General features: G+C 50.4%; 1 protein-coding gene across 1 annotated transcript; it reads left to right on the top strand.

Moving 5' to 3' along the window:
• The first annotated feature begins 9,405 nt into the window (after nt 1–9,405).
• Nucleotides 9,406–13,636, top strand: Tmem270 (transmembrane protein 270). Its single transcript, XM_006971318.4, has 3 exons — nt 9,406–9,544; nt 11,885–12,322; nt 13,332–13,636. Exons 1-3 carry the CDS (start codon nt 9,473–9,475, stop codon nt 13,617–13,619), a joined length of 798 nt encoding a protein of 265 aa, XP_006971380.1. The 5' UTR covers nt 9,406–9,472; the 3' UTR covers nt 13,620–13,636.
• The last annotated feature ends 716 nt before the right edge of the window (nt 13,637–14,352 follow it).

Genomic DNA, 14,352 nt, shown 5'->3' with positions numbered 1-14,352 from the left:
ACAAGGTTAACCCTCACCCGGGTATGTCCCTGCAGGGGACCTGGCTGTCTCTGAGGGCACCTCACCAAGAGCATTTCGTGGAACAACCCTGTGTCGGGTGGAGATGGCGGAGATGCAGATCCTTTACATATTTTGGCATCAGATGCCCATAGAGGTGAGAGGTGTGAACTTTCCCATTTTACAACCAGCAGGGATGAAGGAGAGAGCATGGACGAGGCCTGAGCCAGCCCCCAAGTATCTCAAGGCGGTGACCAAAAAAGACAGTTCCTGTAATCCCCCCTGAAACATGTCCAGACTTACCCAAGCATGTGCAAAGATGAGAAAAACTAGAACCCCAGCCAATGAAAAATGTGCTAACGTAACTGCGGCCTGCTTCACCAGTTATGTTTGAGATGACCTAGCTGTTCCTGGAATTCCCCTAGCGGAAAAGGAGCCCGCGAGCTCCCCCCACGGCCGCCATTTTGTACAAATGGTTGACTCCACATGCTGGCTGTTTCTGCAGAATAAACACTCTTTGTTTTTCATACTATTCGAGTCTGGGGTCTTCTTCAGCGTTTCCCGGACCCTCACAGAGGCCAATAGCACACGATGGACCGAGGATAATTTGTATCTAAGGACTGCCTCTCCAGCACCTTGGGCAGCAAGTCTAGCCTAATTGGTCAGCGCAGGTCCTATGAGAGACCCAGACTCAAAAGAGGTAGACAGCATCCCTGAGGATCCCACCGCGGATGGTCCTCTGGTATCCACATGCATATGGACACAAATATGAACTCGTAGGCACACTCATTTACATGCACACACATGTGTACATGAACATGCACACACACATGCACACACATTTAAAAAGAAGAAATATATGGATCTGATAAGAGGCCAGGGACTGAAGCCCCTCCCTCTGCCCCCTCCTCAGCCAGAGCCTCACAGACACGGAATCGGTTTCACCAGATCCGTGTGTTGACTGCTGTGGTCACACTTGCTGGCTTGGCTATCAGACTTGCCAGATACACCCATTGGTGTTGGTGGAATCTCAGAGCCATTTTGACCTCACAGGGAAGGCTTCCTCAGTATCTGCTCTTAGAGCCCTGCAGCTCAGAGCTGGATCCCCCCAGTTTCCCTGTCCTGCTTTGCTATTGGCTGTTCAGTTCTTTATTAGACCATCAGGTGTTTTACACAGGCACAGTAACACAGCTTCACAGAGTTAAACAAATGCAACATAAACAAAAGTAACACACCTTAAAGTAATATTCCTTAACAATGGGGCCTTACTCTACCCAGGCTGGACCAGGTCAGCGCCCCTGCCTCTTGGAAGGGCCCTGTTCTGCAGCAAATGTCCACCTTGCAGCAGCTTCTCCAGTCTTCTTGAGGACTCTGTGAACAACCCTGCCCCAGACAGCAAGGCATGAGGTGGGCTGCTGTGCTGGCTGGTCTTACGTCAACTTGACACACAAACTAGAGTTTTCTGAAAGAAGGAAACTTCAGTTGAGAAAATGTCTCCATAAGATCTGGCTATAGGGATGGGGGAGAGCCCAGCTCCTTGTGGGTGGGGCCATCCCCAGGTGGGTAGCCCTGGGTGCTATAAGAAAGCAAGCTGAGCAAGACACGGGGAGCAAGCCAGTAAGCAGCACCCCTCCATGGCCTCTGCATCAGGTCCTGTTTCTGGTTTCTGCCCTGCTTGAGTTCCTGTCCTGACTTCCTTGATGATGAACAGTGATGTGGAAGTGTAAGCTGAATAAACGCTCTCTTCTCAGTGTTGTTTCCTTGCAGCAATAGAAACCCTGATTTAAGACAGGTCACTTCCTACCTTCTGAGTTTGCTCATCCGTAAGCTGAGCTCACACCCCCAATGAGCCTATTCTGTAGCTGTTCCCTTAGGACAGAAACATTCTCAGGGAGGGTGGGGGAGACTTGGGAAACCTAGGAGACTCACGAGGCCCCACCCCAGGTTCTAGAGGTGGTAAACTTTTGTGGATGTGGAGGTAGGGAGGGAGGAGACCCTTCTAGGGAGCTTGCAAGTTGTGTAGAAAGCTCCAGGGATACAGATCTCTCGTGATACAGTTCGTGATACAGTGATGCAGCTGTTCGAGACACAGATGACTTGATAACTGTCCCCAAAACCGTGTTTCTTCAAGCTGGACTCAGATTGATTCATTCCACTGTTTTCTATTGGGAGTGATTAGGACGAAAAGGAACTAATGGATGCTAAAGCTGGATGCTAATGCTGGATGCTAATGCCAGGACCAATGGCCGTTGGGGGATGGGCCAGTTGGGCCAGAACCAGGTCAGTACCATCTTAGCCCACTCACATACCTCCCTAAGGCTTCTTTGGCACAAATGAATAGATCCTAAAGAGACACTTTAGCTATCAGAGTATTAAAATAACAAGTCCTAATGGATTAGAATAGTCCCAAGAGTCTCATGCCGGGAGAAGAAAAGTCTGGGCCCCCAGTGTGAGGGCCAATGAGATGGCTTAGCAGGTAAAGGTACTTGCCACCAAGCCTCACCATCTGAGTTCAAACCCTAGGAACTACTTGTTGGAAGGGGAGAAATGTCTCTCTTGGGTTATCTTCCCGCCTTACATGCGTCCTGTAGCGTGAGTACCCCCGGCCCCATAAATGAATAAGTATAATTTAAAAAATAAACTTGATTGTGAAATTCCCTTTTTAAATGTTTACAGTTCATTTATTTTATTTTATTGTTTTTTTTTCCCCCGAGACAGGGTTTCTCTCTGTAGTTTTGGTGCCTGTCCTGGGATCTTGCTCTGCAGACCAGGCTGGCCTCGAACTCACAGAGATCCACCTGGCTCTGCCTCCCAAGTGCTGGAACTAAAGGCATGGGCCACCACCGCCCAGCGCCAGTTCATTTATTTTTACGTGTGTCGTGTGCAGGCCATAGGGATCAGTTCTCTCCTTCCACCAAATGTGCCCTGGGGATTGAACTCAGGACATCAGGGGTGGTGGCAGGCTCCCCTGGCTCACTGAGCCATCTGACCAGCCAAAAGTGTGGCAAAGGCTGGCTTAGAATTTGTGATCTTCCTGCTTCTGCCTCTTTAGCATATTGTGCCTGCTCACCGCTCGGTGCCTCGTTGAAATTTCTTTTCTGCTGTACAGCCAAGGATCTGGCTACGTGAATAGAGATCCCCAGAAGATTAAAGGAACTCACCTGGCTGCTGCCGGCCACAGTGCGGAGCCATGCTTCTGCACCTGCCACACTGGACACACAGGTTTATTCTTTAGCCCAGGTGCAGGTTCCCAGGCTCTGTGGCTCCAGGCCGCGTGTAGACCTCTTTCAAACCCTGTTTTAGGGTTTCTAGTGATGTGATCCAACACCATGACCAAAAGCAAAAAAAGGGAAAGGAGTTTATTTCAGTTATTACATGTTGTAATCCATCATCCATGGAAGTCAGGGCAGGAACTCAAGGCAGGAGCTGATGCAGAGGCCATGGAGAAATGCTCGCTTATCGTTTGCTCTCCACAGCTTGCCGGGCCTGCTTTCCTATAGCACTCAGGACGGCCAGTCCAGGGACGGCACCACACACAGTGAGCAGGGCCCCTCCACGTCAGTCATCAGTCACGAAAATGCCCCCACAGGTTTGCCCACAGGCTGATCTAGTATGAACATTTTCTTAATTGAGGTTCCCTCTTCCCAAACGACCCTAGCTTGTGTCAAATGGACCTCAAACTGGCCAGCGTGAACTCTGAGTGAATTGCATGTTGAACAGTCTGATTTGGGGGTCCAGAATCAGTTCTAGAAGAAGCTGGGAGGTAACAGAGTTGAACTGCCATTAACAGAACTGGGCAGTCATTTGGACAGGGCTCTTCCAGAGCAGATTAGGGAGGGGTCAGTGAAGAGAGGGAATCATGATGCAGAAAGGTTGTGGCATCGTGGGTGTTCCCCTTCCCCTGTGTTGAGTCTTCCTCTTGCCTGCTTCCTAATCAGTTCCCCCTGGGCTGGGCCCTTCTCTCCTCCCCCCACTTGCTTTCCAGTTCATCTCCTAGGCGATCTCATGTTGCCCAGGCTTGACTCACTGTGTAGTCAAGGTTGACTTTGAACTTCTGATCCTTCTGTCTCTATCCCTGAAGTGTGTGCAGGGATTACAGGCATGTGCCCCTACATGGTTTATACAGGGCTGAGAACCAGACCCAGGGTTTCTTATGTGCTAGGCAATATTACTCTATCAACTGAGACAGCCATATTCCCAGCCTTAATTTTAATCTAAGCTATCTAGCTATATCCATCTATCATGTATCATCTATCTGTATCATCTCTCTATCTCTCTATCTCTCTATCTATCCATCCATTGTAGCTGGAAGTTTTCCTATCCCACCCGGTCCCGCAGCCACTTGGACCCAAATAAACACACAGATGCTTACTATTAATTACAAGCTCTTTGGCTTATGATTCAAGCTTCTTGCTAGCTAGCTCTTATAACTTAAAATTAACCCATTTCTAATAATCCGTTGCCATGTGGCCATGGCATTACCGGTTTGCTGCCGTCTTGCTCCTTGGGTGGTGGGCTGGCATCTCCTCCTGCTCTCCTTTCTTCTCTCACTATGTCTCTTGGATTTTCCTACCTGGCTCCATCCTGCCCTGCCATAGGCCAAGGCAGCTTTATTTATTAGTCAGTGGGAGCAGCACATATTCACAGCATACAGAAAGACATCCTATAGCAATCCATGCATCCATCCATTCATTCATCCATCCATCTATCATATCTATCAATCTATTTACTTACCTTCCTTCCTTCCTTCCTTCCTTCCTTCCTTCCTTCCTTCCTTCCTTCCTTCCTTCCTTCCTTCTTTTATCTGTACTGTGGATTAAACTCAGGGCTTGCACATGCTAGGCAAGTTCTCTACCCCTGGGCTATACCCCATTCCCTTTGAAAATAAAATTTGATGGGGAGGCCCAGTGCGATGCCTTAGTGGGTAAATAAAGTATTTGCCATGAAAGCCCGGTGGCCCGAGTTTGATCCCAGACCCATATAAAGGTGGAAGGACAAAGTCAACTCCACACAGTCACCCTCTGACCTCTGTGCACACTTTCCCATACCCCATAAACAAATTGTGGTGGTTTAATGAGCATGGTCCCCACAGGCTAATGTGTTTGCACGTGTGGTCTCCAATTAGTGGCGAAGTTTGGGAAGGCTTAGATGTGGCCTTGTTGGAGTAGGTGTGTCATTTGGAATGGGCTTTGAAGTTTCAAAACCCCATGCCAGGCCCAGAATGGCTCTCTGTCTCCTGCCTGCAGATCAGGATGTGAGTACCCAGCCACTGCTCCAGCACCAGGCCTGCCTGCTCCCTGCCGTGATGGTCATAGACTAATTCTCTGAAACAGTAAGCAAGCCCCCAGTGAAGAGTTTTCTGGTGTAAGCTGCCTTGATCATGATGCCTCTTCACAGTAATAGAACAGGAACTAAGACATATACCATAGTAAATAAAAATTAAAATAAGAAGATTTTGACAGGGTCTCCATGGCAGCTGACTCTGGCCTGGAACTTACCAATTCCCTTGCCTCAGCCTCTCGGGGGCTGGTATTACAGGCATGCACCACCACACTCAGCTAGGTTTTAATCTATTTACCATACACGGTGCATATCCAGAACCACACACATAGTATTTTGTAATGATTTAAAAAAGCACACACGAGTGCTGTCATGCTGCAGCTAGATCCCTGGGGCTTTCCTTTTCACCCAACCTCTTCTGGATCTTTCCATGTCAGCCCATATAGCTCTCATTTATTCTAGCCAACCTCAGGTTACCCCTCAAAGGAGTTTCCAAGTGTATTTATCCATCTCTCTACTGATGGGAAGAATCTTCTGCAGTTCTGCTCTTGTTACTCATGAGAGGATGTTTCTGTAAGGTGTTTTTTTTTTTTTTTTTTTTTTTTTTTTCCAATGGGGGATGCGCAGTAAGGTGAGTATAAACTAGAGTACATGAATGGTAGGTTGTCTTTTTTTAAACCCTTCACGGGGTGGGGGGGCGCGGGTTCTAGGCAGGAGCTCTACCACTGAGCCACACCCCAGCCCCTCACTGGGGGATTCTAGGCAGGTGCTCTACCACTGAGCCACACCCCAGCCCCTCACTGGGGGATTCTAGGCAGGTGCTCTACCACTGAGCCACACTCCCAGCCTCTCACTGGGAAATTCTAGGAAAGTGCTCTACCACTGAGCCACACCCCAGCCCCTCACTGGGGGATTCTAGGCAGGTGCTTTACCACTGAGCCACACCCCAGCCCCTCACTGGGGGATTCTAGGCAGGTGCTCTACCCCTGAGCCACACCCCAGCCCCTCACTGGGGGATTCTAGGCAGGGGCTCTACCACTGAGCCACCCATTCAGCTCTTGGTCAATTTCCAGTTTTAGTTTCTCACGTTTCATGGGCAGCTTTGCACAGTTGTTTCCTGTAAGGATCTCTGAGATCTTGCGTCAGGCTCTGGGTTTTGCGTGAATTTCTGTTTGTCTCATAAAGTCACTGGCATGTGGTGTACAACTCTTTTGTTTTTTGCTAAGAAAGAGGAGATAGTATCTCACTGTGGCTTTGATTCACATTCCAGCCCGATTACTAATGAGATCTGAGCATCTTTACACAAACATGACGGTTGTTTCGGTTTCTTTTGTTGTTAATCAATTTGTCCCTGTGTTCTATCAGGTTCTTTGATTTTTAAAAAATGTTTTTAAGCTCACTCTTTCTTTCTTCCTCCTTCTTCTCTCCCCCTCCCTCCCTCCCTCCCTCCCTCCCTTCCTTCCTGTCGCTGTGTACGTACACAGGATCTCTCCTGTGGAGGTCAGAGGACAACTTGGGGCAGTAGTTTCTCTTTTTCCCACCATGTGGATCCTGGGACTGGAACTGACGTCATCAGACTTGGTATTAAGCACTTTATCCAAGACCTCTGGTTTTCCTTCTTCCTTCTTCCCTCTACCACCTCGCTCTCTCTCCCTCTCCCTCTCCTCTCTCCTCTCTCCTCTCTCTCCTTCCCCAGTGGTGGCAGTGAACCTCAGTCTCTTGCACACGTTAGCCATATACTCTACCACTGGAACCACCTCCAGCTTTTGGCAATCAGTTCTGCCCTCCTACCATGTGGATCCCCAGGCTCGAACTCGGGTCAACAGACTTGATAGATAGTCCCTTTACCCACTGGCCCATTATTTTCTTCTTCCTTTCTTTTTGAGACAGGATCTCTTCCTCTTTTTTCAATTTTTTTTTTTTTTTTTGAGGCAGAGTTTCTCTGTGTAGTCCTGGCTGTCCTGGAATTAACTCATTATGTAGACCAGTCTGGCTTTGAACCCAGAGATCTCTTCCTCCCAAGGCATGTGCCCTTATTGCCTGGCTGAGACAGGGTCTCTTTATGCCGCCTTGGCTGTTCTGGAACTAGGCTGTAGAACAGGCTGGCCTCAACATAATCAGAGATCCACCTGCCACTGCCTTCCCAGTGTTGGGCTTAAAGGTGTGTTCCACCATGCCGGGCTCCGTTATTTCTAATCGTTTCTTTTGTTGTTTTCCGAAGTATACAAAAAAGATCAATATGTTATCATGCACATTTGTATGGGAACTTGTATTTTTTTTCTTGCTAAAAATGGCTTTATTCGCCGGGCGGTGGTGGCGCAAGCCTTTAATCCCAGCACTCGGGAGGCGGAGGCAGGCGGATCTCTGTGAGTTCGAGGCCAGCCTGGTCTCCAAAGTGAGTTCCAGGAAAGGTGCAAAGCTACACAGAGAAACCCTGTCTCGGAAAACAAAACAAAACAAAACAACAACAACAAAAAAATGGCTTTATTCAAGTCACATAAATTAAAAAAAAATCACGTTAAGAAACTTGAAATAGCAGGGTGCGAGGCAGAAGAATCAGAAGTTAGCCTCAGATACAGAGAGAGAAATGGAGGCCAAGCTGGGTGTATTGCTTGTCAAACATGTGCAAGGTCCTGGTTTCAACCCCCAGTTCTGTACAAATAAAGAGGGGGTTAAATTAAGGGGAGACTGACCGGGTGGTGGTGGTGCACGCCTTTAATCCCATTACTCAGGAGGCAGAGCCAGGCAGATCTCTGAGTTTGAGGCCAGCCTGGTCTACAGAGCTCATTCTAGAATAGCCAGGGCTACACGGAGAAACCCTGTCTCGGGGTGGGGGGTGGGGGGGGGTGGGGGGGCGGGGGGAGAGAGGAAGAAAGAGGAAGGAAGGGAGTGAGGGAAGGAAGGAAGGAAGGAAGGAAGGAAGGAAGGAAGGAAGGAGGTGGGGTGGTGTGAAGACTGTGAGTCTCATTCTCTGGGCGGTCCCTCTTCTTGTAACCCAGGCATTGACCGGAAATGCACATGGAGCGCTCTCAGAAGCCCCAACGAGCCTCTTATTGGAAACCGGCCTCACAGGTGATTCGGCAAAAATCAGAAATTTTCTCACGCCGGGCGCGTCCTGCTGGCCCCGCGGTGTCTTCCGCCCCCACGCGGCAGCGTTGCGGTACTGCGCCCGCGTGGAGTGCTCCTGGGTCTTGCTTGGGGGGGGGGGGGGGGGGATGCGGTCATGCTACTCCAGCGGGGACCCAGAACGGCGCCCCCTGGCGTGGTGGAAGGCAGCATCCACTGGTCCCTCCATGCTCCAGCTGTTCATCCCTGGTCCTCTGTATGGGGAAACTCCAAGACTTCACCAGAGTGCACAATTCGTTCTCCAGCCAGATGTTGATGGGGAGAGAGAAGGGGCAGGGAGGGAGGCCTGGGGGCTGAGGACAGAGGGGTCTCAGCTGAGGGAGCTAAACTGAGGCTCCTCCCGCGACAAATTGGCTACCCTCGGGCCCAACCTGGAAGGAAAGTAAGGCCATAAATTCCATCTCCTCCACCCTTCCTTCTCCGTTTCCTTCTTCCTGCCCTCCCGCCCATCCATGCCCGGTAGGTCAACTAGACGGATTCTGAGATGTGCTCTGAGCTGTTTCCCCGGGGGTCCCCAGCCACAGGTTGCCCAAAGCCAAAACCTGCTATTAATATACCTGCTGTGAATGGCTATCCTGGGCTACAGGGTGAGTGTGCCTCCAAACAAAAACCAAATCCAAATAAAAAGGCTAGGCGTGGTGGCTCATGCCTGCCGTTCCAGCTTTCGGGAAGTGGAGGCAGGAGGATCAGGAATTCAAGGTCATCTTTGGCTACATAGCTGGTTTGAGGCCAGCCTGTGCTACCTGAGACCATCTCTAAAATAATAAATAAAAATAAATAAATAAATAAATAAATAAATAAATAAATAAATAAATAAATAAATAAATAAATAAAAGATAGACGGGATAGATAGAGAACTGATCCTAGAGATCAGCCATCCATCTGGTCCACGGTCACAGCGTAGCCAGATTTGACCTGAGGTCTCAGATGAGCGGGGGGAAAGCGGATCTAGAGAAAGGGAGAGTGGCCCATGTGGCAACTGGGTCCCCATGGTAACTGGACCCCCACCCTGTGGCATCTGTGAGGTCACCCTGCCTCTCCTGGCTGGAGGAATGGATGGAGGCGAGACATGGAGGCCGCTCCCCAGGCCAGATCCAGCCTCCTCAGAATTCTGCTGCGCGTTGGGAAGCTCTCTGTGATGGTAAGCGTGGTGGGGATAGGGGACCTGGAGGGATTCAGCGGTTCCTGGCCACCAGGGAATAGCCACCGAACCCCCAGAAGCCCCATTCCAAACTACTGCGGCATGGCTGGCTATCAGCCATCTTCCTCCCTCCCCTCCCCCTCCTCTCTTTCCTCTCTTCTCCTTCCTGTTTTTTTTTTTTTTTTTTTTTTTTTTTTATATATATATATTTTTGAGACAAGGTCTCATTATGTAACTCTGGCTGTCCTGGTGCTTGCTCTGCAGACCAGGCTGGCCTTGAACTCCCAGAAATCTGCCTGCCTCTGCCTCCCCCAGCGCTAAGACTAAACATGTACACCATTACACCTGGTCCTTTTTTTCCTTTAAAAAGATTGTGTGTGTGTGTGTGTGTGTGTGTGTGTGTGTGTGTGTGTGTGTGTGTTGGGAGTCAGTTCTTCCCTTCCACCATGTGGGTCCTGGGGTTCGAACTCAGGTCGTCAGGCTTGGCAGCAAGCACCTTGACCTGCTGAGCCGTCTCACTGGCCCACTTTCCCTTTCCTCTCCCTGCCCTTCCCCTCCCCCTTGCTCATCCCTCTCTTCCTCCCCCTTCTTATTTCCTTCTGGTGTCAATGCCTGTGGGTGTGATGTGTGTACGTGCGTGTGGATGCACATGCCTGCGGCTGCACACAGAAGCCACAGGCAGGCCCTGGATGCCCTCCACCATCGCCCTACCTTCCAGCCTCTGAGCTTGGAGCTGATGGGTTTGTTGATTTCGTCTTGTCTGGCAGCTTAACAAGCCCCAGAGATCCCCCCCCGTCTTCAGCTCCTTTGGTGCTGGGGCTGCAGGGATGTCCTGGCCCATGCCCACGCTGCCTTATTGTTGTGGGTGCTGGGACCCGAACTCTGCTCTAGAGCAGGACACGCTCTTAACTGCTGAGCCGTTTCTCCAGTCCCCACTTCTCATTCCCCTACTACTGTCTCACCATGCAGCCCAGGGCTAGCCTCAAATTCACTCACTGTATAGCCCAGGCTGGCCTTGAACTCTTGACCCGCTGGGATGACAGCATGTGCCCCCCGATGCCTGGCTTCTTATCCTGGTCCTTCAGAGCCTGCAGTCCCTGGACTCTGACGGTCCTGTGGGTCAGGGGGTCCAGGTTGATCGCCTCTGTCCCCCATGGGCTGGAGGCTCTAGGCTCTACCAGGGAGGCTTACTCTGCAGGAAAGCATTCTCAACCCCAACTCACTCCCCTTAATCCCGATCCTTGGTGAAGAGAAGACACTCTTGGCGAACCCGCCACTCAGATGAGAGACCTGGAAATCTAATGTCTCTCCCCCTCTCCCCCTGACAGGATGTCTGTCATCAATCTCTGTCGCCCCTCCCCCACGTCTGGACATCTCTCTGTCCCTAATGAAACCTTTATTTACAGATGCCCTCATGATGCCAAGGGCACCCAGGGGCATGCCTGGATACTCGAGGGAAGTCAGCCGGCCTGTATTCAAATCCTGTAGAGTTAAGGGGGAGGTCACATCTACTTATTTTAATTTTTTTGTTTGTTTGATTTTTGAGACAGCGTTTCTTTGTGTAGTCTTGCCTGTCCTGGAACTCGCTCTGTAGACCAGGCTGGCCTTGAACTCACAGAGATCCACCTGCCTCTGCCCGCCAAGTGCTGGGATTAAAGGTATTCTCCACTACCACCCAGTTTATTTTTTATTATTGTGTGTGTTGGGTGTTGTAGCACCCATGTGGAAGTCAGAGGAAGATTTGGGGGCGTTGGTTCTCTCCTTCCTTTGCACCGGATCCGGGATCATATTGAGGTCACCAAGCTTGTGGGGCAAGAGCTTTAACCACTGAGCCATCTCTGTTCCTTTGCTTGGTTTCCTGTAGACTAGGCTAGCTTTGAACTTCCTATGGAGCCAAAGAAAACCTTGAATTTTTGATCTTTCTGCCTCTACCTCCCAACTTCTGAGACTGCAGGCATGTACCACGTTTCTTGGTTTTATCCACAGCTGAGCTACATCCCCATGCTTGGAAGTCACTCTTTAAAGATTATAGGCTGGGCGGTGGTGGCACACACCTTTAACCCTAGCACTCAGGAGGCCAAGGCTGGAGGAGCTTTGTGATCTCCAGGACAGTCAGAACTACAGAGAGAGACCCTGTCACAAAAGAAACCAAAGTCCAATCAATCAATCAATCAATCATCAATCATCAATCAAAATAAAAGAGAGACTTTTCTTGTGCAGTCACACGTGAACTGAGAGTCTGCCCACAGTGACTGGGCAGCCCCCATGTCTAAAGCTCAGGTTGGGTTCCGCCCCAGTTGGGTGGCACTGGGTAACACTGGTGTTCCTGTCTTCCTGCAGCTGCTCCAGAACCGCACGCACTTGTACCGCTTCCTGCTCCTGAAGATGGCTATCTTTCAGCAGTGGGTGTCGGGGCTGGCCCAGGAGGCCCGGGGCTCCGGCAGTGACCAGACTCACCTGCTTCCGGGAGTCATCATAACCTGCATCCTGAGCTTGGCCCTTCGAGCTGGACTGGCATTGCTGTGGGTCCCGCTGTGGTTGCTGCTCTGCGGACCCAGGCTGGCCTACAAAGTCGGGCTGAACTGCTGTCATACTGTGAGACTGGCCCTGGGGCACCTGGGTGCCTGGGAACCTCTGGGCCTGTCTGTGGCCACCTTCAGGGACCTGTTTATCTCCTGTCTGCATAGCCTGATGCTGGTGGCCTTGCTGATGCTGCTGTTGACCTGGAGGCTGGTACAGAAAGCTCATCACTTCAGTCTGGGCTGGCTGCCCAGCCAGGTGGGTTGATAAGGGATGCAGGCTGGGGATGCTGATAGGCTGGGGACTCTGGCTGTGTGACCAAGAGCACTCAGTACCGGCCATGGGCAGGTCCTGGGGGCCACTTAGCATGTTTTTCCTTTCTTTCTTTCTTTCTTTCTTTCTTTCTTTCTTTCTTTCTTTCTTTCTTTCTTTCTTTCTTTCTCTCTCTCTCTCTCTTTCTTTTTTTCTTTCTTTCTTTCTCTCTCTCTCTCTCTCTCTCTCTCTCTCTCTCTCTCTCTTTCTTTTTCTTTCTCTTTCTCCCTTCCTTCCTTCCTTCCTTCCTTCCTTCCTTCCTTCCTTCCTTCCTTCCTTCCTTCCTTCCTTCCTTCCTTCCTTCCTTCCTTTTTAAAGATTTGTTATGTATACCATGTTCTGTCTGCATGTATGCCTGCCTGCCAGAAGAGGGCACCAGATCTCATTATGGATGGTTGTGAGCCACCCTGTGGTTGCTGGGAATTGAACTCAGGACCTCTGCAAGAGCAGTCGGTGCTCTTAACCGCTGAGCCATCTCTCCAGTCCCTAGCATGATCTTTTTCTTTCTAATTTTTTATTCTTATTTTTAAATCAAGTGTGTGATTGTTCGTGTGTAATTGTTTGTATTTTGTGTGTGTGTGTGTGTGTGTGTGTGTGTGTGTGTGTGTGTCCAGAAGCCAGAAGAGGGCATCAGATTCCCTGGAGCCGGTGTCACAAGGAGCTGTGAGCCACCTGATGAGGATAATGGGAACCGAACTGAAGTCCCCTGCTCTTACCCACTAACCTATCTCTCCAGCCCCACAGAATGTTACTTTAAAAAAATTTATTATTATTTATCTGTGTGTGCACACGTATGTGTGTAGGGATGCTTGTGCCTGCACACAAGTGGGTGTCCGAGAAAAACAAGATTTGTTTCTCTCCTACCATGTGGGTATTGGGGCTCAAACTCAGTTTGCTGAGCCATCCCTTTGGCCCTTGCTTACCCACGCTCTTGCTTGCCTGGACCCTCCTGCAGAATTCTGTGTTGCTGGAAACCCTGGCGCTGCTGAGACGCCTCTACCTGTGGGTGGAGCGCACGACCACACTCACCTCCTGGAACCTGGCCTATCTCGTCACTTGGGTCACCTGCCTTGCTTCCCACCTGCTTCAGGCTGCCTTCGAACACACAGCCCAACTGGCCCAGGCTCAGGAAGCCAAGTCCCAGGAGACCTCAGGGCCCCCCTCGCCTCAGTTCTTAATTCCAGAATCCTCCACCACGGAGGCCGGGCCCCTCCCATCCCAGCCTGAAACTCCCGGAGAATAAATGTGTCCCTCACCTGCCTTTTGGAGTCATCATCCTTCTACCTGGCTGGACTGGAAGGCTATTCTGTGTCATATGTGTGCATGTGTGTATCTGAGTGTGCTTGTGCTTGGGTACACATGGATGAAATCCCAGGCCCAGGCACCTCTGGGATGGAAATCACATTCCCCAAGTGCCTTTCAGGTATCACATATCAACCCTCTCAGACACTTTACATATCGTTTGGATTGTCTCCTAGCAACCCCAGCCTCTGGCTTGACTATCATTTTCCACACAAGAAAATTGAGCCTCGAGGATTGGTCATTTCCAAGGTCACGGAACATGTCCCAGCCAGCTCAGGTCTCCAGGTGGCCTTGCTTCCAGGGCTTCTAACTAAATCTTCGCCCTTGGTTCTCAGTTCTCCAGGGGCTTAAAGGGAACTGGGCAGTTAGAGACTCTGGCCTCTGGGGGGTGCCAGGACCTCACAGTTTAGAGATGTAGAACAATTCTTTTGAGCGTCACTCTCAAGAAAGTCTGGAAGTAGCTCTTTCATTCCCCACACAAAGGTCTCCATCTCCCCACTCACTATTCATCTACACACCTGCCAATCCATCCATAGGACCCTCCCTCCCTCCCTCCATCTATGCATCATCCCTCCATCCACTCAACATTCATCCATCTCTCCATCCCTCCGACCATCTCAAATTCACCTATCTATCCTCTCCGTCCAAAGTTCACCCACCCACCCACCCCACCC

Source organism: Peromyscus maniculatus, chromosome 23 (genome assembly GCF_049852395.1).
Source record: "Peromyscus maniculatus bairdii isolate BWxNUB_F1_BW_parent chromosome 23, HU_Pman_BW_mat_3.1, whole genome shotgun sequence".
Taxonomy (NCBI): domain Eukaryota; kingdom Metazoa; phylum Chordata; class Mammalia; order Rodentia; family Cricetidae; genus Peromyscus; species Peromyscus maniculatus.
This window is presented reverse-complemented; position numbering and strand designations above follow the sequence as displayed.

Excerpts from the sequence above, each read along its gene's own strand:
- Tmem270 (XM_006971318.4), top strand. The coding sequence starts at position 9,473 with ATGGAGGCCGCTCCCCAGGCCAGATCCAGCCTCCTCAGAATTCTGCTG. Across the intron at positions 9,545-11,884 it reads TTGGGAAGCTCTCTGTGATG|CTGCTCCAGAACCGCACGCA; the intron begins GTAAGCGTGGTG and ends GTCTTCCTGCAG. Across the intron at positions 12,323-13,331 it reads TGGGCTGGCTGCCCAGCCAG|AATTCTGTGTTGCTGGAAAC; the intron begins GTGGGTTGATAA and ends ACCCTCCTGCAG.